Here is a 25447-nt window from a genome sequence, read left to right on the forward strand (position 1 = left end):
GCATATATGTACATAGTTAGCTAGTCAGACAGACAGACTGATAAAGATACATACACATACTGAAAGAACTAATGAATTACCTTTCTGTCTACCACAACATACTGGTATCAACCATTCCTCCTCGTTATGTTATTTGGACATAATGACCAACTAAAATAGAACATAGTAATTAAGACTGGCTCTACTCCAACAAATGTGGGTATATTTTAAACCAAAAAAATCAGAACTAGAAGACTGAGCACGGAGATGCTGTTGTTTCTTAGAGAGAGTTGGAACTATGAAATGCCTGAGGTTTTGAAAGACATGGAATGGATTCTTTGTAATTGTTCACTGAAGAAATTAACCCGGGGCATGTTTAATTTCAGATCCTAGTCATTAGGCATGTGAGACAATACATTTCTATTGTTTTAACTAATCAGTTTCTTAACCTTTCTAATGGAAGCACTAACAAATTAGTTTATACCCCACTGGTAAGTGCAATTTACAATAAAGCCAATTAAAGATAAAAATTAAATGCCTTAGTTGGGCTTGGGAGCATAAGCCTCTGAGGCTAGCCTTCATTCCTAGGCAAAAGCTGGGTAAATCTGCATGAGCTCAAGGTTATCTTCATCTACATGAAGAATTCCAGGTAAAGGGGGCTTACATTTTAAAAGCTTGTCTCAGACCAAAAGGCTCCAACCAATGCTTCCATTGACGTTCATTATTTTAATATTTTTAATATATCTAATATATACAATAAATATCCATTTTGTGTAATACACACAAAAGTATAGGCGTGATATTTACTTACTTGAGTTTATAATTGTTGATTGATTACTCAATAATTATTGGTTTAGGTTTGCTATATGATTTTCCCCTAACTTTCCATTCCTCACTAGGGACTACTTTTCAGTTGGTTTAGTGTCAATGATTGCTACTCTTACAAATGCATTATTGATTTTGCTTCTAACTCAGACTGATTCAAAGTGCGATATCTTGACAAATTTATGTCTATTGTCGAAAAGCTGAATTGAAATGTTAGTGTTCCTTCTTTTAATTACACGGTATCATCATTTCATATACTTCTTTGTCATTGATTTTACACTTAAATTTTTTTCACTCTAAATAAAATTCTGTGCACGAAGGAGAAAATACATTTTTGAACATAAATGTGAAATAGAAGTATTCTACAAAGCCTCCTATCTTTGAAAAATGAAAATCTTTGATTAGAGACAATTTAGAAAGCAGGGAATTACTTGGATTTCCTGAGAAGACATATTAATCTGGAAAGCAATGTATCACTTGGACTTTATTAGCTGTTTAATAAGTTAAATGATTAACTGCATAAGAAGTGGTGAAGATCCTCCTGGCAATGGAGATGAGTACAATATAATTTATGAAATTAAAGGGAGGCTTAGCATCTGTCCAAGTCAATATTCATTTACGTGTTTGCACCCACAAAGAGGGAGCAGTTTATTTATCATGCCAGTAAAGCTACATTGAGGAGCAGCTACACAGATGTTAAGTTCATTTCTCCCTCTTTGTTTTGGGCTTTTCACCTTAAGAATAAAAGCTATATACATCATCCTTTACCGTTCAAAGATAACAAATATTTCACCTGCTTGCAGGATATCACAACTCCTTTGGGAGAGAGAAACGGGAGAGAAAGAAAAAAATAACAAATAAATAAATAAAATAATGAATGCATAAGAATGACTGCGAGATGTAGTTCCAGGAGACAGGATGCTTCAACTTCTGAACTTAGGAGCCATTCAAGAATGATTGCTTTTTGTTTTCCTTCCATGATCGCCTATCTGCTGTCATTCTGTATGATACAAGGAGCAGGCATCTATATTCATTTGTCAAGAGAGCAAAGATCCTGTTCAACTCGCAATGGGATCATTTCCTCAGAGCTCCTGATGATGTAGGTGCCTCCCAGTGTCTATTTCTCACTGTGAAATGTAACTACATTGTTTCGTGCTGTGCACCAAAGGGCATGGAGCAAAGGACATTATGTGTCATCTCCTGAGGAACTTGTCTCCATAGTAGAAGGATAAAGCCTCTCTCTCTCTCTCTCTCTCTCTCTCTCTCTTTCTCTCTCTCTCTCTCTCTCTCTCTCTCTCTCTCTCTCTGTGTGTGTGTGTGTGTGTGTGTGTAAAGGGACAGAGGCTGAGAAGAAGGAAAGAATATGTTACACTGGCTTCTTTTCTGAGGAAACCACATTAAAAGCAACAACTTTTCTCAACTAAGCAGAGAGGAATTTTTCAGCTAACCACAAGGAAAACATTCCTGTTTTCTCCTTAGTCTTTAGAACATGAGATTCAAAGGACAATGTCATACAGATATTTTTAAATCAACACTAATATAGCAACATATTATTTCAATATGTATATTATAAATAAAACTGTAACAAAATCTCATTGGCAAGCAAGAAAGAACTTAGTGACAGCTAGCCAGTAAAACTGTGTAGAGGCTAATATGATCACTTTGAGGATTTACATTTGAAGTTGAATTTGGCACATCATGAGTTCACCCTAGAGAAAATGCAAATTGTAGGAAGGGCATTGTGAATCTTGTTTGGTCTGCAAACTGTCTAGAATCATTAAAGTGGAAACATTCTGTGATGACTGGGAAATTTCTCCTCCTCCCTTCTCTGCTGCTGCCTAATACTCAAAAGAAACAACTTATAATGTCACTTCTATGACTGAGTATATACTGTCCTTCCAAAAAAAATCACAAGAAAGGCTACTCTACACAGATTTTAACATTCAGGTATTTTCTCCTGAACTGGTTAAGGAATATACTATTTATTTTAAACAAATAAAATATTTCTTGATTTATAGAATCCCTGTTGATAATTTTATGTCTCAAATCTGTTTGTAGAAATATTTATGTTACTTGATTAAGGTTAACTTGTAACTCTGTAAGAGATACCTATGAACCTACACAACTTTAATCAGCACTAGATGAAAAGTGGTATTTAATCACATGTGACATGTAGACATTTCTGACAATCTTTATCATGTGACTATAACTGTATCTAATCTGAGTTCACTCTCCTATGGTTCATCTCAGCTCTCTCAGTGTATACTTTCTGGCTTCTTAAAAGTATGTGTCAGGTTATTGTGTTGGAACATTGTTCTTTATTTTGGTCATTCAGAATTTGTGTCCAATTTAAAGTCCTAAACTTTTTGATCATATATTTACTTTATTTATCCAGTGTTCCATGTGGAGATACTTTATCTTTGAGAGAATGAATTAGCCACTAATCCATTATACTGAAAGTTTGTAACCATTATACAACATCTTTAATTTGACTCAAATTCCATCCTTCGCTTTCTTTACACATTATTTCCTTCCACACAATTCAGAATATATTTTGATCCTTTTTGGTTGACAAGTACTTATAAATGTTTATAAAATGTCTTATCGGCCAATCCACACATAAGAAAGTGATTCAACAGTTTAGGAATTATTTGTTGAATGAAGTTATTTTAAATCTGTTTTTAAAATATTAGCATGAGTTTTGCATTTATCTTATGGTGGCTGATTTATATTACTTATATAATTAAATGCTATACTGATATGACTGAATTTTATTTCATATAGTTTATTTTTTTGGTTGTTGTTTATGAGAACTGGTTAAAGTTCATGTTTTTCTCAATATGTTTTCTTTCTGGACTGTAAGAAGAAACAGTAGCAGTCATTTTCAAATCTGTTGAACCTCAAGCCTTTGGCATTGTTTACATTCCTGAACGACTTTGAAATGAAGCTAGGATAACCAGACTTAACAAATTGCAGTAACCACATTATCAATCCATACAAATACCTTTATTTTACTTATAGGAAGCAGCAGAAATTGACTCACTTTTACTTATAGCAGAAAGATTCACATTTACTCATAGCTTTCCTTTCTTTTTATTTATTTGTTAATTCCAATTTTTTATTCCTATTTATTTTAAGAAAGGCTTTACAATGTTCTATATTGTTTGCTAGATGTTTTCAAAAGGGGCCAAGTTGTAGAGTACTTCTTTTCTCTGGGGGAAAACTGGGAGGAACTTGACTCTCAAATGGGAATGAGTTACTTGAGGACAAACTGTTTCACTTCCAGTAACTTTGTAAAACCTTCTTGTTTCAGAGACTTTGCATGTATGGCACCATTTTATAGTGTAGCCCACTTTTCTAAGGTGAAGTCCTTTTGAAAGAAATGTCAAGCCCTAGGTTCTACAACAAGCCATATACCAATTTTTCTGTTAGTTATATCTCTTCACCATCCAATCCTCCTCCATCAACCTCAGTGATTATTTCTCTGAGTAGCAGAACTATAAGCACAAGGGGGCAAATTCTGATGTTATCAGGGAAGCGAGGACTCAAATGGATGATATTAATGTACAATACAGACACGTCCACCATGAAATCTTCTTTGGAGCAAGAGAGCAGGATACAACAAACCAATATACAGGCCAAGAAATGTACACATGCCAATTCAAAAGTGAGCTTTCTGTTAGCTCCACTTCAACAGAGATTACTGTGGGACATGATTGGACAATTGATTTGCCTGGTAGCTTGCACATTCTATCTACTCAATCTGTTCTAAATCATGACTCTTAGAGTACAAGTCATCCAAGATCAGATCTGAATTGTGGTATGTGGCTTGAGGTTTCTCTGTGGTTCCCTCTGCTTCCTCCCTCACAGGATGTCCAGAGGCCTCTGCACAGCAGGCTGGCTGGCTGGAGAATACTGAAAGGGTGGAATTCTGCAGGTCTAGTTGGGAGTGAGTGCTGGTAGGATAGGGTGACAAGAGGAAAAGGCCATCCTTCTCTAAGGACCTTAGTGTCACAGTCCTTTTGGACTAAGGCCTTCCCTGAAGATTGTCAATGAAACATCTCTAATAAAATGATCTTAAGCTTGTACTCATACAATTATTCGTGGGGTGGAAGTGGGCTTGTAATCATACACTTTATTTTCAGTGAACCAGGGATTTTGGAGAGTGGAAAGGGGTTTTAGGGTAAAGGAAAATTGGCTTGAGTATAAACTTTGGTGAATGCCTCATTGGTATGGAGTGGCATTGCAGGAATCACAGGGTTCTTATTACAAATAGAGGACCTTTGCATATCTGCCAAGAATGTTTTACCCTTCCCCAGATAGAGGGTGTGGGGAATTGGGATCCCCAGCCAAGTTCAAGGAAGGGGAGGCTCTGCTGCTAAAAGGAGTCCCCCATTGTGTGCCATGCTCGGACCAGCTATCTGGTCATGGTAGACATAGATCTTAATTAGCAGGGTTGATCACAGGATGATTTGCTCCACACACACTTCTATTTTTCTGAAAAGTATAAATTTGTCTTCAAGTACTTCAAGAATAAAATTGGTGTTTCTGTCCTAGAAAAGTGAAAAAGGAGACAAGACATGATAAAGTGATGACATATATATATATATATACATATATATATATATATATGTATATATATATGTATATGTATACACACATATTTGTGTATGCATATATAAGTATATATACATACACACACATATATATGTATGTACATATATATGTATGTATATATACATATATATATATACATACACATATATCCCCAGTTATAGGAAATGTAGTTAACTCACAGATTTAAATACTCCAGTCTCTTGTGACAAAGGGGAACAGACAAGTTTTCTTCATAGGGTCTAGACATAGGTTGAGGGTTGTCTGTCCAAGCCATTTTTTCCTTGCTTCATCTTTTATTCTGTAGCAATTTTCTCTGGATATAGGCTCATGTACTATATCAGGTATGCTTTACTACTTTTCTAGACATTTTAGTCCTATGAAAATGCCAATAAAAATTAGCTACACATTGCATCTATTTCTGTTTTAACAACAGGAGTGTTCAGGTTTTGCTACCACAAAAATCTCACAGAATATATTTCTGTTTTTTATTAGATATATTATTTATTTGCATGTCATACGGTATCTCCTTTCCCAGTTTCCCCTCCAAAAAACCCCACAAAAACAAAAACCAACAAAAACAACAAGAACAAGCCCCCGTTCCCTCCCCCCTCCCCCTGCTCATCATCCTATCCTCTCCCGCTTACTGGCCCTGGCATTCCCCTACACTGGGGTCCATAACCTTCACAGGGCCAAGGGCCTCTCCTCCCATTGATGACCGACTTGGTCATTCTCTACTATACATATGCTGCTGGAGCCATGAGTCCCACCATGTGTACTCTTTGGTTGGTGATTTAGTCCCTGGGAGCTCTGAGGGTACTAGTTAGTTCATAGTGTTGTTCGTCCCAAGGGGCTGCAAACCCTTCAGCTCCTTGGGACCTTTCTCTAGCTCCTTCATTGGGGACCCTGTACTCTGTTCAATGGATTGCTGTGAGCCTCTACTTCTGTATTAGTCAGGTACTGTCAGAGCCTCTCAGGAGACAGCTATATCAGGCTGGATTATCCTTCCTTCAGTCTTTGCTCCATAGTTAAGTCTCTGCAACTCCTTCCATGGGTATTTTGTTCCCCCTTTTAAGAAGGAATTGTAGTCAAAACACCAAATGCACAAAACCAAGAGAATATTTTTCTAGCATGGGTTGACTCAAGCCTAGTAGACTTCCGGTGTATTGTTAGCCCCTTAAATGAATTCAGCACAAATTTAGTTTGAGAATGTAGAGCGAAAGTTTCCATAAATATGTAAGTTAAAAATCTTCCAGCAATCTCGAAACAACAACAACAACAAAAATCTTCAAACAATATTATCTGTCAGTTACAGGCTTGAATGAACTGCTTTCTCTGGAATCCTTAAGAATTTATTGTTTATATTTATATCTGAGTTAAATAGGATTCAGAAGTCATAATTTACAAAAATCGAATTACATTTTATATTATGTTTTAAGCAAAAAAGAATGGCACAAAAGAAAACTAAATTTGTGGTTGACAGTTTAATAATTTCAGGATTGTATTGTTGTGTTAGAAAAAGTTTGTGAACCCTAAAAGACCACCAAAGAGCTGTTTCCAATGTCACCACAGTAGGGTCTCTATTACAAACTCGAGTTTGGGCTTACTCACTGCCAGCCCACAGGACAGTTTGTTGAAGCAGCCCTGAACAAGGTTTTATAGGATTGAAGTAAGTTGGAAGGGGATCCATCCCGTCAAGCCTCTAACTGAATGTCTATTGAAGGCCGACAATGCTCTGAAGCAAAAGACTGTATAAATACAATCACAAACAGTCTGAATCTACATCTGAAACAGTCAGATTGATATTTGATTAACTGTTGCTAGAAATTAGCTAGGGAATAACTCTGGCCTAGGACAAGCTGTGGGGTCCATCCTGGTACTTGGGTATAGCTTGGGTTCAGCTGTGGGCCAATTTCCCAGACCTTTATTTTTGCCTTTTCTTTTAAAATGGAGGCCAGTTCCAAGATGAAGTAGTTTTGGCTTCTCAGGATCAGTTTTCTTGCCAGATTTTGACGAGGGGAAAGTTATTATCTTCATGTACGTTATTTTAATATTTCAATTCTCCTTACTATTGCAAATTAAAATGGCACTATCTAATGATGGGCAGTATTCAAATGCTACAAATAATCTACAACTGTGTTAAAACTGATCCAACAAACTCTTCCCTGGGGAAAAGAATTTTCAGTGTTATTTATTAGGGAGTCAGCTCTTCATCAAGGACTTTGCAGTATTGGTGTCTCTGGGTACCAGAGACAGAGTTAGAGAGGGTGTTTTTGTCAGTGTGTGTTTCATATGCAGCCTCCACGCTTCTGATATATGATGTCTGTTTTTCATCTCTCTTCTCTGCTAAAAGGGATGTTTGCCTCCCCAGACTCACACCAGGCCACAGAAATCTTTTGAAATTTTGGCTCCACACAAGATTAAGTACAATAGGCAAGCATACATTTTTAACCAATTCATGTGAGATTTAGCCCACAGGGAAAAGCACAGCTGTGGCAATGCCCTTTATAAAAAAAAAAATATGTCCTCTTTAGTATTTCTAGGCTTCCATAGAATGCCTGACAGCAGAGAAGAGGTCTCCTACTATTTTTATCTAAATTCCTTTGGTCATGGGGCAAGTATACACGTTAATGGCTTGATGGCTTTTTCTTATACCAAGTATATATCATATATATTTTATACCAACAAAAGTTGTTTCCAATTCTGGTAAAAAAAAAAAAAAACGTCAACAACAACAACAAAAAGAAAGAAACAAACAAAAAACAACACAAAAAGCACTCACTCCATCTCTTTGAATTCTTTGCTGTGATCTGAGGTTTTAAAAGACATAGGTTTGACAAATATGACCAGATGTAGGCATCTGCTGGGAGTGGCATCATACATGGAAAACATGGGGTAATCTGCTTACTGAAGAACTGAAAACTTAAAAAGAATTCATATGGACTTTATGATCATAAAGCAATGAGATGAGCTCTGAAGATATTTGTGCCCATGTTCTAATTGAATGAAATTTAATGTCAATTGCATATGCAGCTGTACTATAGAAGAACCTTGTGTATTATATTTTGCCAGTACAAATGCCACTTGACAGTTACTTAGCACACAATGGTGACATAATTTCTTTAAAGATATAATACAAATGTGCCTTCCACCAAAGAATATATTTCTATTAATTATTTAATTAATCCATTAATTTATTTTTAATGATTCCAAGTCTGGAGTTCATCCTTAAGTTTTTCAGCTGTCAGGGAGATTAGACTGGTCATGAACTCACATCTCTGACCCCAGAACTGCATTCACATTTCAGGTTAGCTTTAGAGAAGCCAGACACAGCTGGAAATAACCTTACCTCTGCTGTTCCAGGGTTACTCCTAATCTTAGCACTACTTTGAAACCTTGCTTGGATAATGAGCTAAGCTCTTGGGAGACCTTTGATAATTGGCAGCCATTTTCCCCTCATGGGAATGCACTACTTCTGTCATGTAGTGGTTATTTTCCTTCTACTTTCTAGAATTAAGCAAACTCTTCACATCCCAAGGATGAAAGGTAGGAGTGCAAGATCTCTTTCCTTCAAAGTGTGTATATTAGCCTGATAACTTGAATGACTCTGTTTTACAAGAGTGAAGTGAACCCATGAAAACTCAAGTTGTGAAATTCTGTAATGCCTGCTCAGTTCTGTGGAAACAAGTTGGTTAGGTTTTTAAGCAAATACTCTATTTTGTTTTGATTTTAACCATTAAACAGGTTTCTCATTAAGTAACAATTGAATAACATAGTGTACTATTTAAGGGTGTGAATTCTGGCATTATTCTACTCAAGTAAATCCTGCTTAGGGTATTTCTAACTTTGATCATAGGCATAAGTTTAACTTTTGTACTATACTATCTCTTCTATGAAATGGGATAATGTAAACACTGTATCTGCTATTTGCAGACATAGGATAAGAAGCATTGTATAGAATATAGTCTGTTTTTAAAGACTAGCAATGATCCCACAATAAGTAATTTATCCATGGATAATTAATGGATAACCTGAACCAGTAATATACGGTCTGGACTGTTACTACTATAGTCTTGCCAACACAATTTCCAAATATTTCCAAAGAAAATGAAAAGTTGGTTTATTTTTATTACAGTCAGAAGGCAAGATGTCTGATTTTCTCCCCATAGCAACTGTGGCCATCTTTTAAGCTATGGAAATCTGAGGGGCTGAGGAATGAGACATATGGAATTTCAGTCATAAGAATGGTTAACTGACCTTTCTCAAAGGGAAAAGGGAACTTGGTCACCATTTGCCTCTGTTTTGTATCACAGATACTGTATATTCAAATCTAGGTTTATGAAATGGAGTTAGAACAATGACAGCTTTGAGGAAAAAAGCCAAAGTGTTTGTGCTATACTATATACACACCCAGCTGGGACAGGGATTCTTGTTAAAGCTTATATTTCATTCCTTTGGTAGAAAGAGAATGAAAAGTTTGAAGTGATTTGTTGTGGTTATTGTTGTTGTTATTGTTTTGGAAAAGGTTCGCATGTGAATTGTTCACTTTGATCATGAATCTCGATGAAACTAAGAATGATCCTGAACTTCTGATCCCTCTGCCTCCACTCACCAAGCATGGGAACTAGGGGTATGGATCACATGGATGTCTCTTCAAGTCCAGGAGGTTAAATGCACTCCTTGCCACATACAGAATACAACAGGTGTCTCTTTTCTACAGTACTTCTTCTTCAGCCAAGGTATCCACAAAGGGTTACTGTTAGAATAATGTAGATCATGGAGAAGAAAATTCTAAAAACAGATACAACTTCTCCTTTGTAGCTTTTCTTCTCTATATAGTACATCCCAAAGAATGAGCAAAGATAAGCATATGAATGTTCTTTTTATATTAATAGTATTAAAACCAAAGTGTTTGTATTCAAAGTCGTGGTTGTCTACATGGGCTGTTATATTCATGACTGCCAACTGTAATGTAAGATGAATTAATATCTCTACACTCCGAAAACCCTTATATTAAAGTAGTAGATTGATAAAAATACAGAAGATTATGTATATTACTAGGAATGATGTAAAAATAAATCAACTAGCAAGTATTCTGAAAAATATAGCAGTGCATTTTTTGTTTGGAAATTTCACCGTGAATATGGTATATTTTGATCAAATCCATACTCCATCCATTCTCTTCAATAAATCCTCTAATCTACTAATCACTTTTGTACTTTCCACTCTAAACTTCTCTCTTTCATGTTCTCTTTCTCTCCCTCTATCTCTCTTTCTTTCTCCCTCTGTCCCTTCTGCCATCCCTCCTTCCCTCCCTCATTAGTTCTCTTTTGGAACTCACTGATTCCACTTTGTGTTTGGTGTGAGTGGCCTCTCAGGGCTGTCTTTCTGAGGAATCCTGACTCTCTTCCCCAAAATAGCCATCATTTGACAGTATTTCCTCAGAGGTGAGATTTTATAGCCTTCTACTTTAAGATAAAAAGACAAGTACTCTGACAAGAGAGATATAACTTAGGACAGGCAGCCAAATGAGAAAAAGAGAAAAAAAAGCAGGAAAACATGTGGAAAGGAGAAAACAAACTATAATGGCAGTGTGCATAGTAAAGTCTGAAAGGAAAAAGAGATTCATGACGCGTTCAGTGGCACTATGTTCCTCTCTGGCCTTTTCTGGGACTCTAGTATATGTGAATCTCCTGACAATATTTAGCATTCTTTTCTGATTAAAGGGCAAAATTGTGATCAAGTTTGCTTACAAAATACTTTTCAGCTTAGCAAATTTATTTGAAAATGTATGAGAGAAATATATTTTTTAGTCTCTACATAAGCAAATAAAAAATAGAAACAAATGTTCACTGAATATCTCATGGGTATAATCATACAGATGATGCAGTTTATGCTAGATATTAATTGTGAATGTTAAGTATAAATTTATTATATAGAAGTTGAAGGCATAGCTTCTGATTATCCTGCTTTTCAAGTAGTACTATCCAACAGAAAGTAGCGTAAGCTTCAAATGTAAACTGTGAAATAGCAAATGTGAACAAAAGAGTATGTCTATCTAAATCTATAACTATAACTGTATATATATATATGTATATAAATGTGTGTATGTGTGTATGAATGTATCTAAATGAGAGTAACATTATGTTAACAAGTAATAAACAGATATTGTAGTGACTTATTACATATCATATATTTTGTATGAAGTGATTAAAAATGTGGTTCACATTCTGATAACTGCTTCCTAAATTTCAAACGAATAGCCTAATTATTGCAAGTAGTTACCATTTTGGATTAGGTAATATAAGTCAACATTATATGAACATTATCTTGTCCAGAATTGAAAAAGTTGATGAAGTACTAATAATTTTGCATTTGTCAGACCAAAGAGTCACAATTATAAACTACACAAAATACCACATCCTTGTTAATTTTTTGCTTTTAGAAGTGCCCATGTATAATGCACTCAGAGGAGATCTCTTGAGTACTGTACACTACGTTTTTATATCTCATCCATAGTAACATGTTACCATAGTAAATGTTTAAATTAGAACATTTATGAATAGTACTTTTGACATTAGGGAATGATACATAATTAAATAAGTTTGAGGCTGAGTTAGAGTTGACAGGCTGACAAAATTCTATCTATCTATCTATCTATCTATCTATCTATCTATCTATCTATCTATCTATCTATCACTACACTGGCTAATGCAAATACTTTGTTACAGAAAGTAGGACTGTTGCTATACATCTACCTCTTATCAGAAGGTGTTATATAGGTTTTAAAATTGATATAATTTGTTCTCTATTATTTTTTTATTTATAGTCCTCCTGTTTCTTAACTGAAGCAAAAGATTGCATCTTCCTTAACATCAATGCTTACTTATTGTAGTTATCCAAAGAGTATTGTATTAACATGCATATTACATTTCTTTCTTTATTTTGATGGTGTATATGTGTGTATGTGTGTGTGTGCTTTATGTATGCATATTCATGAAGCATAGGACTTCCCATTTTGGTTTTATTTTCTGGTCATGGACCTACCCACCTGCCATGCCTCCTTCACCCTAACACTGAGGTTACAGCATGAGAATCTTCTTGAAGGACTTGGGGGTATATACTTGTTCTTATTCTTACCCAGTTAACTTTACCTACTAAACATTTCCTATCCCTCAAAATGCTTATTATGATAAAAGGATACAAGATCTTGCACTTAAATGCATAATTCAACAGGACCCCATTTTTCCCTGTTACACATGCATTATAATAAAATTATTATAAAATAATTCCCACACATTTAGTGTTTTTGGTTTACAAAGTATAGAAAAATCTTTTTTAAAAAATATAAGGCTCAGAAGTAGTATGACCTGTTATCTTTTTTTTTTTTTTTTTTTTTTTTTTTTTTTTTTTTTTTTTTTTTTTTTGATTTATCTTCAAACTCGAAGGTATGGTCTTTTCAATTTTCTAACTTCAATTTTATTTAAATTTTTTTATCTAAATTGTCTGGACTCAGCCTTTGACTATTTAGCTATGACCCAAACATCTTGTGAATGCTGGAAGACCATTTTTGTTAGCATTCCTTGTTATAGAAGAACATGCACCACTGTCTGTTGCATACTAGAAGGAATACTTAAGGTGGTTTAAATTTCAAATTGACAGGATAGCTATACAGAAACAATGATACCTATGCACAAGTATGAACTACAAATGTTACTCTAACTCAGCAATTCACTCTCATAATATTAATTTCTTCCCTCTTTAGGGTGATCAATAAGTATAAATGTGTATTAATTTTGTTTAAAATATACACTTCTCTTCATTGTAATTGATAATTTTAAGTATGTATAAAACTTAAGGTAATTAACCTAAACTGTAATTGGTTGAAGTGGATTAACAATTCACTAAGTAATTAGTTTAGAACTCTTTCCTTCTGGTTTTTACAAACATTAGCTGATGTAATGATAGTTTCTATGAAAGTCACCCTGAGGTTTCATAAATTTAACGTATGGTTTTTTTTTTTTTCTGTTTTATAGGTCTCCTTAGATGGAATGTCATAAACCAAAGTCTTCCAAAGTGTCAATGTGTGAACTACTGTCACTGCACTAAAACAGAAAGCTCAGTGGTCGCAGACACCTCAACCCTGGATCCCACAACTCTACATTAAATACTGGAGTATTTATTACTCTTCTGTAGGAGAAAGCCTTTGCCAATGCTTACAAGGAACTCTTTATACCTACTTCTCTGGATCCTGTTTGATGGAGGTCTCCTAACACCACTTCAGCCACAGCCCCAACAGACTTTAGCCACAGAACCAAAAGAAAATGTTATCCACCTTTTGGGAAGACGATCCCATTTTCAACGAGTTAAACGTGGCTGGGTATGGAATCAGTTTTTTGTGCTGGAAGAGTACATGGGCTCCGAACCTCAATATGTGGGAAAGGTAATGCCATGTTTCTTTTGACAACCACTTGATAGGAAGGGGGAGTAAAGATTGTGTATTGTGTATGGATGTTTTGCACAGGAGTTGAACAAACCAGTGACTAAACCACTGTAATTGAAATCCAACAGACTTGGTTTCCCTTCCTGACTCTGGCCTGGGTAAGCTTTGCAATATCCCATTTCCTCTTTTCACTTCGATTTTCAAATTATCCCATTTCTTTTGATAAAAATAGTTTATGTTTTGATTTCCATTTTTGAGGACAAGAATTTAAAATGCTTTAACTACATTAAACGTATGGGCATAGTGTGTTATTTTTCACAGACAGTCTGTAATTTCTGTCCATTTCCAAATTCAAGGGTAAATCTTCAGGCATAAATATTATATTTCATATTCTGTCAGAATCCTGCTATGTCCCTAATGCTTCCCTTTAAAATGTGACATACTATATAGAGTTTATTTTTAATATGTTTATAGTGTCTTGCTTATGCTTCAGCAATAGTTCTCTAGGCTTTATTATTTATTTATTTATTTATTATATTTATTATTTACTTATTGATTGTATGTGCACCTCTGCCTGAACCTAAGTACCAATGAATGTATGTAGGTCAGAGAACAATTTGGGTGAGTCTACTGCCTATGTCCACTGTAGTTTCTGGGATCAAACACAGCTCACCCTGCTTGGCAGCATTCTTGTTACACCCTCTGTCTTGTTTGTATAGTACTTCTTTCTATTGACTTTTTTTCTTTTGGTCCAGGAACAATTTTAATAGAGTTTTAAAGAAAAACACCCTAAGGCAGACAAGCAGTAATTCTCATCAGCTGTATCATTGCCCAGAAGAGTAGAGGAGAAAAGAAAAATAATAAAAATAAACAAAATAAAGCAGCACAACAAAAATTGTCACACCTTTTGAGCTGGTGCCACAGAGGTCTGCCACAAGGCAACAAATGTTCACGTGCCTTTAGTGAAGTGTGGAAGTCTGCAGTACCAGAGGAAGGCTTGCTATGTTCTGAACAGCACTGGCAAGAAGAGACAGGAAATGGAAATAAATAAATAAATGAATGAATGAATAAATAAAAAACAAAAAACTTTCACCTACTGAGAAAATTGACCTCAGTCTAAATTCATTCAGCCTTCGATCTAATTATGTGGCTGGAGCTAGGAGACAGAGTTAGCCTAGCTATCGCCCTAGCATGTGGTATATTGAGCACACCTTCCTTCCTACAGAAGTTCCCTCCTTCCTAAGGTAGTTCATAGTTCCACTTTCGAAAGATTTTCCACCAAAATGGAATATTAGGTCTTCACTCCTGCTGGAGATTTAGTCCCTTGGCCACCACAGTTTCCTTTAAAGATACTTGATTGATCTCTTAAATCCCTGCTTAGGAAGAAATAACTCTAAAATTCCTTATGACTGTGGAGAACTCACACAAAAATGTTTTATGCCCAGAGTCTAAAAACTGTATAAACATTTCCCTTTATTTTTATTTGTTACAATTTTACGCATTTCAGAATATACAGAAAGTATGTTTTTCTAAACACACACACACACAAAACTAAACAAACAAAAACTTTTTATTAACTTTGATTGTGTGATTGGTTTATTTAAAAAGCTCTTAACTTGATTTTAATTTTAATTAATATATAATTACATTGATTTCTTTCTCAACTCTCCATGCTTTCCCTCCCTTCTCAAATTTGTGTGTTCTTTCTCATTGGTTATTACTAATACACACAAACAAACAAATACAAATAAACACATACACATGTATATAAATGCATAAATAATGACTAAAATGATAGAAAGGCATGAACTTGTTTTTACATGAAACTACAAACAGAAGTTGCCAGAAAAGTAACAGAACAATTCAGAACTAAGTATAGAAACCATGATAGTTGATCATTATTTACGCTAAGCATTATGAAAACCCAGAAGCTGAGTAGACCATAAAAAATAAATGAATCAGATGGTAGAACCCTGAAGACCAAGGCATCCAATTCAGAATGACTTACGGTCAGTGCTTACATAAGTACTAACCACAAAACTCTCTCATACACTTTTGAGGGAATAGGTCCAAATGCACTACCCTGAATGTACTGCATACAGGACCTGCTTCTCTGATCCCTAGGGTAAGAGAATTCCATGTGGTTCATTAATTTATTCATTTAATAAGATTAGGAATCCAGAATAATGACAGAAGAGTATGTGTTTCCAACTCTACTCCACAAATATCATCTACTATAGCTCTGTATATGTTTTCTGGCATCACCTCAAATTTCCATCCATAGTCTTTGTTTTTGACAAGTCAGATATGTAGCCTTTAATTATGAGAACTGTTGGTGATACACTAAAAAATTTTAGACAAATTTTATGTTGTCCTTATACAGGTTCATTTCCCCTTCCAATGGTTACAAATGAAATCTATCTAGGGATTTTGAAATTTTTCCTTAATATTTTAGAATTTTATCTTTGGAACTTTTATGACTGTATGTAGTCAATCATTAGACTGAATGATAAATAATTTATAAATAGAATCAGAAAGGAGTAGGTTTAATATCTAAACTATTGCATCTAAATGTTATCATTTTCTATTGGTATGTGAACTCACATTGATAATAGGTACACAAAGTTCCCATGACAAGATGTATTTCTAATGTAATGAAATAATAGTTACCAAGATCTCTTTCTCATAAGAAAACTAATTAAAGTTTAAATAATATGTTGATGCTTCTGGATTTGGCAATAGAATTATGGCAATACAGAGACTAATACAAGGCACTGTATGCATGTCTGTAAACAAACATAAATTTATTTACATTCCTTCTCATTTTAAAAACAGCTTTGAGACTGTTTATAAAAAGATTAATACATATTATTGAGGACTGAGGAAAATAGAAAGCTGAGAAATACCAAGTAGAGAGGTCAGATAAATGCTATCAATGAGCCTCAAATTTGATATTCTGTTTCTCTTTAGAAAAACATAAAATAATATAATCATCAGATGTCTTCTATTGAAAGTCACATCATAGGAGAGATAATGAGTTTAATTTATCTATACCAAAAGATGGCCTCACACAATCTAGTCACGTGAAAAGCTGGCATCATTTAGATGCCATGAAAAAAGCATTGATGATTTTAGATTTTAATTTTGGAAGATACTAAGGGTTGGCACTTATTCAAGGACAATTCATATTATGGCATTGCTTATGATGAATATTAGAGTATCTCTATTTGAAAATAAGGAGGAATATCCAATGAAAATGATAGTCCTTTCAACAAAATAATGTTTTGATTTAGTAAAATGCTCAGGATGAATCTAAGATTGTTTTTATAATTTAATACACATTTTAACTGAAAATACAGTCTGGGGTTTTATCAATTAAAGTGCAAGGGAAAAAGAAAGGAAAGTAATAAAATCAAGAAAATATGAACATATGCACATTAACCCATAATTACTTGGATTTGCACAAGTTGAAGTAACTGCATGTCTATAAAACTGTTTTGACAGAGCATTGGCGTGTGCTTCTAGAAAATACTGCTCATTTATTCTTACAGAAATTACTGACTTGTCATTTTAACAACTAGATGGACTACAACTAACAGTATTTCTTCAAATTTTATTTTCTAAAAGAAATATATAAAATTAAATCACATGCAGACTATGCTTTCAGACCCATTACCTTTTCCTAAAAAAATGTTGATGTAGAATGCATTATCACTTGAGACAATATTAAGCCATTTGAGGATAAATGGAGATTTGAAGGTCCCCAAGTTGCAATTAAAATAGGTAAATTTATTAAATGCTTCCTTTGGGCACTATTTTAATTGCTTTACATAGATAAACTTGCATAACCTTCAAAATAGAATGATGAAGATTTTTATTACTATCTGCAATTTAAACATAAGAAAATCAAGGCTTTAAATAAAATAATGTCAAAAGACAGCAAATTATAAATCTTATGTGTTAAGTCAAATAATCAAGCTTCAGCAGAAAATATTTTTTCTCAAGTGCTAAAATTTTAATATTTTTCTGTTTTAGTACAATGGACATAGTTTTTGAGATTGTTTTGGTACTGGAAAGAATGTGATTAGATGCAGAACATTCAGGAAAACAAGAAAAGCTTCACAGATGTGAACGAACCTGAGATGAGTCTTGACAATTTACCTTTTTTCCCGAAGGATAGAATGTGAGAAGGTTTTGTAAGACCTGAGCCTTCAAAGACTTCATTGATCCTAGGAAACCATATTTTAGTGCAAACAGAATGTAAACTTAATTTTTTAAAATATGAAGTCACAGAACATAATAATGTTCAATTTTTTGTATCTAAGTAAGTAGTATTGTGCTTAGAAGGATCATACTTGAAGGATCAGCATAGATAAAGAATATAATTTAAACTTATGACTTAATAAAGTCATACATATACTAATATGACTGACACAGCCATCCAAAATACAAGAAGAGTTATATTAGCCATTGCCTCAGAAAACTATGTAAAATTACTTGGGTAAAATGTACACTTTCCTGTAATGGACAACAAAGGCTAATGAGGATATAGAGAAATGTGTATCTTTATTCAGTGATAGATATCTTTATTATTGATAGAATTGCAAACTGGTAAAGTTATTGTAGATATCTCTGAGAATAACCCCTCAAAAGCTAAAAATATTGCTACCACATTACCAATTATACTCCTCCTTGACATGTGCTCCAAAGACCCAATGCCCTACTGCAAAGACATATGTTCAACCTTGTTTATTGCCACTTTTTTTATTAGATGTTTTCTTTATTTACATGTTATACAATATCTCCTTTACGAGGTTCCCCTCAAAAAAACAAAAGAAAACAAAGACAAAAACAAACCCCTGTTCACACCCCACTCCCCCTGCTCACCACCTCACCTTCTCCTGCTTACTGGCCCTGGCATTCCCCTACACTGGGGCATAGAACCTTCACAGGGCCAAGGGCCTCTCCTCCGACTTGGCCATCCTCTGCTATATATATATGCTGCTGGAGCCATTAGCCCCACCATGTATACTCTTTGGTTGGTGGTTTAGTCCCTGGGATCTCTGAGGGAGTAGGGACTAGGTTCATATTGTTGTTCATTCTAAGGGACTGCAAGCCCTTCAGCTCCTTGAGTCCTTTCTCTAGCTCCTTCATTGGGGAAATGCATATCAAAACAACCCTGAGATTCCACCTCACACCAGTCAGAATGGCTAGGATAAAAAACTCAGGTGATAGCAGATGCTGGCAAGGTTGTGGAGAAAGAGGAACATTACTTCATTGCTGGTGGGATTCCAAGCTGGTACAACGACTCTGGAAATCAGTATGGCCGTTCCTCCGGAAATTGGACATAGTACTACTAGAGGACCCAGCTACACCACTCCTGGGCATATACCCAGAAGATGCTCCAACATGTAATAAGGGCACATATGTACACATATGCTATGTACTATGTTCATAGCAGCCTTATTTATAATAGCCAGAACCTGGAAACAACCCAGATGTCCCTCAACAGAAGAATGGATACAGAAAATGTGGTACATCTACACAATGGAGTACTACTCAGCTATTACAATCAATGAATTTATGAAATTCTTGGGAAATGGATGAACCTGGAGAATATCATCCGGAGTGAGGTAACCCAATCACAAAAGAACACACATGGAATGCATTCTCTGATTAGTGGATATTAGCCCAGAAGATCCGAATACACAAAGTACAACCCACAAACCACAAGAAACTCAAGAAAAAGGAAGACCAAAGTGTGGATACTTTGTTCCTTCTTAAAAGGGGGAACAAAATACCCATGGAAGGAGGTACAGAGACAAGCTATGGAGCAGAGTCTGAAGGAAGGACAATCCAGAGACTGCTCCACCTGGGAATCCTTCCCATATTCAATCATCATATCCAGACACTATTTTGGATGCAGTCAAGTGCTGGCTGACAGAAGACTGATATAGCTATCACCTGAGAGGCTCTGACAGTACCTGACTAATACAGAAGTAGAGGCTCACAACCATCCATTGGACTGAGCACAAGGTCCCCAATGAAGGAGCTAGAGAAAGGACCCAAGGAGCTGAAGGACTTGTAGTCCCTTAGGATGAACAACAATATGAACTACCTAGTACCCTCAGGGCTCCCAGGGACTAAACCACCAACCAAATAGTACACATGGTGGGACTAATGGCTCCAGCAGCATATATATATATATATATATATATATATATATAGCAGAGGATGGCCAAGTCGGTCATCAATGGGAGGAGAGGCCCTTGGCCCTGTGAAGGTTCTATGCCCCAGTGTAGGGGAATGCCAGTACCAGTAACCTGAAGAGGGTGGGGTGGTGAGCAGGGGGAGAGGGGTTTGTTTTTGTTTTTATTTTATTTTATTTTATTTTTTTGAGGGGAACCTGGGAAAGGAAATATTGTATGACATGTAAATAAAGAAAACATCTAATTAAAAATGGAAACAAAAGAAGGTCTTTGGGACTGGAAAATGTGAATGCTGTGTGATTAAGGAGTTGCTACTACTCATTGTAAATGATAAGAAAATGATAAGCCATCTATGAGACCACTTTGATCACCTTCCTACAAACATATTACCATCTCAAGTTGTATTTGCTAATTAAATATATTATATTAGATTTTAATTTACACTTCTTATATTTAAGTATATAATTATGTATTATATACTAGGTATTCCTGGGCATTTGTCTATAGTGTTTTCGACTTGTTATCACTTTCAATTTTTTTGTCAAAAATAAAAACATATACTACATTAAAATAATAAAAAAAGATAAATGAAACCTTTACCTCTCTTTAACGAAGTTTCTTTTTGCAGCAGGTGGATACTATTCCAGAAACTCATAAAAATAAAATTTCAGAGAAAAATGGCCATGTTTTGTTCAAACCCAATAGATTCATCTACAAGCCAATCTGTATAGCCAAGGCTTAGGGATAATAACAAAACTAGAGATAGAAAAAAAGGTAGGAGCAGAGAATCAGGAACTCTGCTTCCAGATAGCATGTTTTACATTTGTCAGGGGTCCTTGTATATTACATCTGTCAACAATGTTGTCTAAACAAAACCCATAAATGTATACCAATTGATATGTAAATATTGATTGGAGAAATTTCATAACATTCCATTCTTGGATGAAGAGCTAAAGTAGTCCCTGGCTGCTGAGAGAGGGAGAATTAATCTTCCATAGAGATTGTATCCTCCATAAATTATCCAATCCCTGACAGTCAGCTCTAAAACATACATATGAATTACACTAAAGTGGAATAGGACTGGTATATAACAGGATATACACCAGTTTTGTTGATAATATTGCAATACTGTGTACACTTTACAGTTTACTTGATCAAAAACACATAATTTGCTCTAGTGAAACAGTTGTGGATCTCTGTATACACTTCCATCTACTAAAATAAAAAAAAAAAAAACATTTGTGATGAGGTTGTAATGAGGGCTGGAAGATGAACTGATCTGTGGGTATCAAAATATAAATTTAGTGCACAGTCCAAAGCACACTTCCTGCAGAACTACCTCTCCTAAGAGGTAACTTATCTCTCTTTATAGCAAAATGGAGGCCATCACAGAAAACCACCATTGGAAAAAATGTAGAGATCAGCAACCCCAACAGATAAAATTATCTCACAGCTATTGCACCTGTGACGAGGGAACATAAGAGAAGAGGTAATAGTGGAAAGAATGTAGGGAAAGAATAACTTTAGATCTGTTATAGGACAGTTTCTCTTAGGAATGCCTGTGAAATCAAGACTAGCATGCCAATATTGATGGGCATGTTACTGTGAAAGGGGAAATTTTCACTTAGTTCTACTTCTAGACAAAGAACTAGTAACTTACAGGAAAGGAAAATTTCATCTCTGAAACCACATACACATCGAAACACACACACACACGCACTTACATGTGCATAGTCACACATACACACACACACACACACACACACACACACACACACCTACATACACACAGGCATGCATGGTAAGAACATTCCATGCCATTCTTTTGGTCAGACAATATCACAAGGATCAGTATTATCTTAGCTGAGATATCTCATTATTCTCCAATGCCACTAGAGATTTCAATGATGTAGAAGTCTTTTGACCATTTGCCACCTTTATATCATATCCTATTCACAGGTAAATTATTAAAAGTATAGAATACATGCTACCTTTCATTTTCAATATCCAATCAGCAAAACGTTATCTATGTATGAGGTATCATATTGCCTAATAAAGGAAACTATGATCAAAATAACTGTGAAATTTATTATCATACAGAACTTGGGAATTAATACACTCAAAAGAGAGGATAGTAGGTCCACTCTGTTGGCCTTGCAATCCAGAAGCAAACTGCTAATTTAGTTATTTTCCCACAGTACTAAAACATGCATTTTCTATATAAATAGCTTATGCCAGGTACCAGGGGATATGCTAATTGTTCTAGCAATGAAATCACATCTGGTACAGTTGCTACAATTGGAGTCACCACCTGGTTAAGTTTATGATAATCCATTGTCATTATCCAAAACCCATCTGTCTTCTCCACAGGCCAAATAGGAAAGTTGAATGGGAATCTGATCACCATCCCCATGTCTTTCAAGTCCTTGTCGATAGCATTTATCATTGTAAGCCCTGTAGGAATTTGGCAATACTAATGGTTTGCACTTGACCTTTCTCACCATAGTAGCACTTGCTCTGTGAATCAGGAGATTCAAGGCTATTTATTTCAATAGTAAATTTTAGGTTGGAGAAATGATTAGATTATGAATGGTTGGGAACAATAGGCCCAGCCATGTAATAGACGAATTAACCTCCATTTATTACCTAGGCTTCCTGAGCACTGTGCTCCATAGAGACCAAAGTAGCAATTTGGCTCTTTTATAATTAATGCACCTTCAAAGCCATTTTCTTTCACCCAAATGGAGGATGACTTTTTTTTGTTGTTGTTGTTGTTGTACAATTATGGTACTAAAAGAATTCAGGTCACTTTGGAAAGAGTCTGGAATGACTAGTAGTGTAAATATATAGGTGTACAATGCGGTTCTTTTTCAAATGGCCCCAGACATAATTTCATTCAAGAGGTTTTGAGACTGAAAGGGCACCAAGTGCAGCAAATTTACGATGTTGGTGGTTCTGCTTTTTAAGCCTTGGGTTATATCTTTTGTTTTTTGACTTTTCCTTTTTGCTTTGTTTTGTTTTGTTTTGTATGTTTGCTTCCACTTCACATACAAATTTCTTAGCTATATGGGTAAAATGAGAAATTAAAGGCATTTATCTTAGTATTAGTGAGTTTTGATGTGAGCATTACATGTTAGCTTCTTCTGCCTTCTTCCTAGGAAAAGGGTGATCTCCTACATAACGCCTAAGGTCTGACTGTCATAACATCCCCGTTGTTCTTTTCATTAGTAACCTTTAAGGTGACGAGATAAACCTCATTTACACTTTGAGAATATTTCATTTTGCTCTGTCATTCAGAGATCCAATTAATCATGACCTATTCAAATTTCCTAATCCAATGACAGTCTAAGGTTGAACTCTATAGAAAAGTGATCACTTGGATATTGGATTTCCTCTGCTGGATATTCTTTCCACAATGATGGAGGAAGGTGTTTCCTGTGTTCCCCCATACATGGGTAAATAGGAAATATACAAATTTCCCTGTAAATTATATTTTCCTTAAACATTTCATTATATTTTTTCCTGCAATAAACCAAGGCAAGTCAGCATATTACATTCATTTTAATTGGGTAATGTTTTATTTCATGTTTCATTTAATGAAGGAAGCAAAAGGCCAGAATTCAAACTTTACCACCTTCAGTATTTAATGTAGACTTTTTGCAAACTATCCCAGTGCATCATCTTTGTTTTCATTCCCCCTCTATTCTACACTTGTAGTATCTTAATATACCCATATGTGTTCAGATTTTTATCTATATAAATTAGAAAAAATAAAATGGTTCTTTTGGTGCTTTCTCATAAATGGCATATTGCTCTTCACCTTTAGAGATGAACTGGGTCATAACCCCACTAACAGAACTAGAATCAAAGAAGTAGTGAGGTGGAAACTCAGCAGTCATGCCAATAAACTGCTTGAGGGGAGGCCATTACCACTCCCTTAGGCAGTGCGGGTTAATTTCTTCATGTGAAGTACAGAGGCTAGTTCTACTGGGAAAGAAACCTTATCAGACTTTAGGAACTCAATGCTCTCAGATTCACTGGGTCTCTCCTTTCATCCGCACTCTGACACTGTGAGTCCCACTTCTCACAGGGCATAGCTCTTCTTTATAGGAAGACACTGCCAAGTTGGAAACTCAATTTGCATTTGTTTAACCAATAAGTATAACAGAGCTATGGTGGTTTGTTTGTTTTTTTTTTCGATATTTTCTTTATTTACATGTAAATTTCTCCATTCCCCATTTTCCCTCCAAAAAACAAAGAAACAAACAAAAATAAACCCCTGTTGCCTCCCACTTCCCCATGCCTGCCACCCTGCCCTCTCCCACTTTCTGGCCCTGGCATTCCCCTACACGGGGCACAGAACCTTCACAGGGCTGAGGCCCTCTTTAATACTTATTTTTTTCTTGATTTTGCTCTTCAGCATATATATATATATATGCTTATATATAATGAGGAACTTTTCCAAAGGAAGAATTGCAGGTCATGGATGACTATTGAGCTGGAAACTGATTTCCTTTGTGCATCATAGTTTTTGTCCTTTGCTTTACCATGTGATTTTGAAATCAGTCAGTTTTAATATAATTACGAGTTTAAGAAATGTGGTTTAGTGATCTAATATAGACGACTGTCTTTGAAACCTGGGTAACATTGTCTTGATTGTGCTGCTGCTTTACCCTGTTTACAACAAACTCTGAGTGCTAGCTAGGATGAAACTCAGACAAAACAGATGCTGAAACATAATGACAGCAGAAAACTATTTTCAGAAACTCAGACAACAACTCAGAATCTTATACTCAATTCTTTTTCTCAAGAAAGTTTTTTTTGTAACAACACCTGGGGAGTCAAGATACTTCACAAAATAAGACAAAAAGAGAATGAATAATGCCATGTAATGTGTGTGTGTGTGTGTGTGTGTGTGTGTGTGTGTGAGAGAGAGAGAGAGAGAGAGAGAGAGAGAGAGAGAGAGAGAGGTGAAATGCAAACGTAAAAATCATAGGGTGAGACAATAGGTTAATAGTCCAGAAAACAATACATCATTTTCTGGCACCATATATTCTTTCTTGTTCTTACTTAGGAAAAATAAACTTGTTTTATTAGATATTCTAACAGATTAGATATGGCCCAGAGAGATGAAGAGAGATAATTTCTTTAACATAATCACATTTATTGCCTTACTTTCACTAAAGTACAAATATCATAGAAACATGAAAAATACTATCAGAGAAAACAATGTATTTGGAGCAATTTAATTGACACACATATTCCAAGAAGGACAAGTCACATGAAATAACAAGACAGATTGATGATTGAATATGGGAAGGATTTCCAGGTGGAGCAATCTCTGGATTGTCCTTCCTTCAGTCTCTGCTCCATAGTT

The 25447-nt window shown here is 35.2% G+C and overlaps 1 protein-coding gene across 2 annotated transcripts in view; it reads left to right on the forward strand.

The window, feature by feature from the left end:
* The window catches only part of Cdh12 (cadherin 12), a 1081833-nt gene that overhangs the window by 746257 nt on the left and 310129 nt on the right, over positions 1 to 25447 (forward strand). The window contains exons 1-2 of one of the 2 annotated variants that reach the window (XM_031359980.1): positions 10114 to 10157; positions 13455 to 13861. In XM_031359980.1, coding sequence (XP_031215840.1) covers positions 13631 to 13861 — 231 coding nt within the window. In that variant the 5' untranslated portion in view covers positions 10114 to 10157; positions 13455 to 13630. Of the gene's footprint in view, positions 1 to 10113; positions 10158 to 13454; positions 13862 to 25447 lie in introns of those variants that run through there. The other variant, XM_031359979.1, reaches the window with a different exon arrangement.

Source organism: Mastomys coucha, unplaced genomic scaffold, assembly GCF_008632895.1.
Source record: "Mastomys coucha isolate ucsf_1 unplaced genomic scaffold, UCSF_Mcou_1 pScaffold8, whole genome shotgun sequence".
NCBI lineage: Eukaryota > Metazoa > Chordata > Mammalia > Rodentia > Muridae > Mastomys > Mastomys coucha.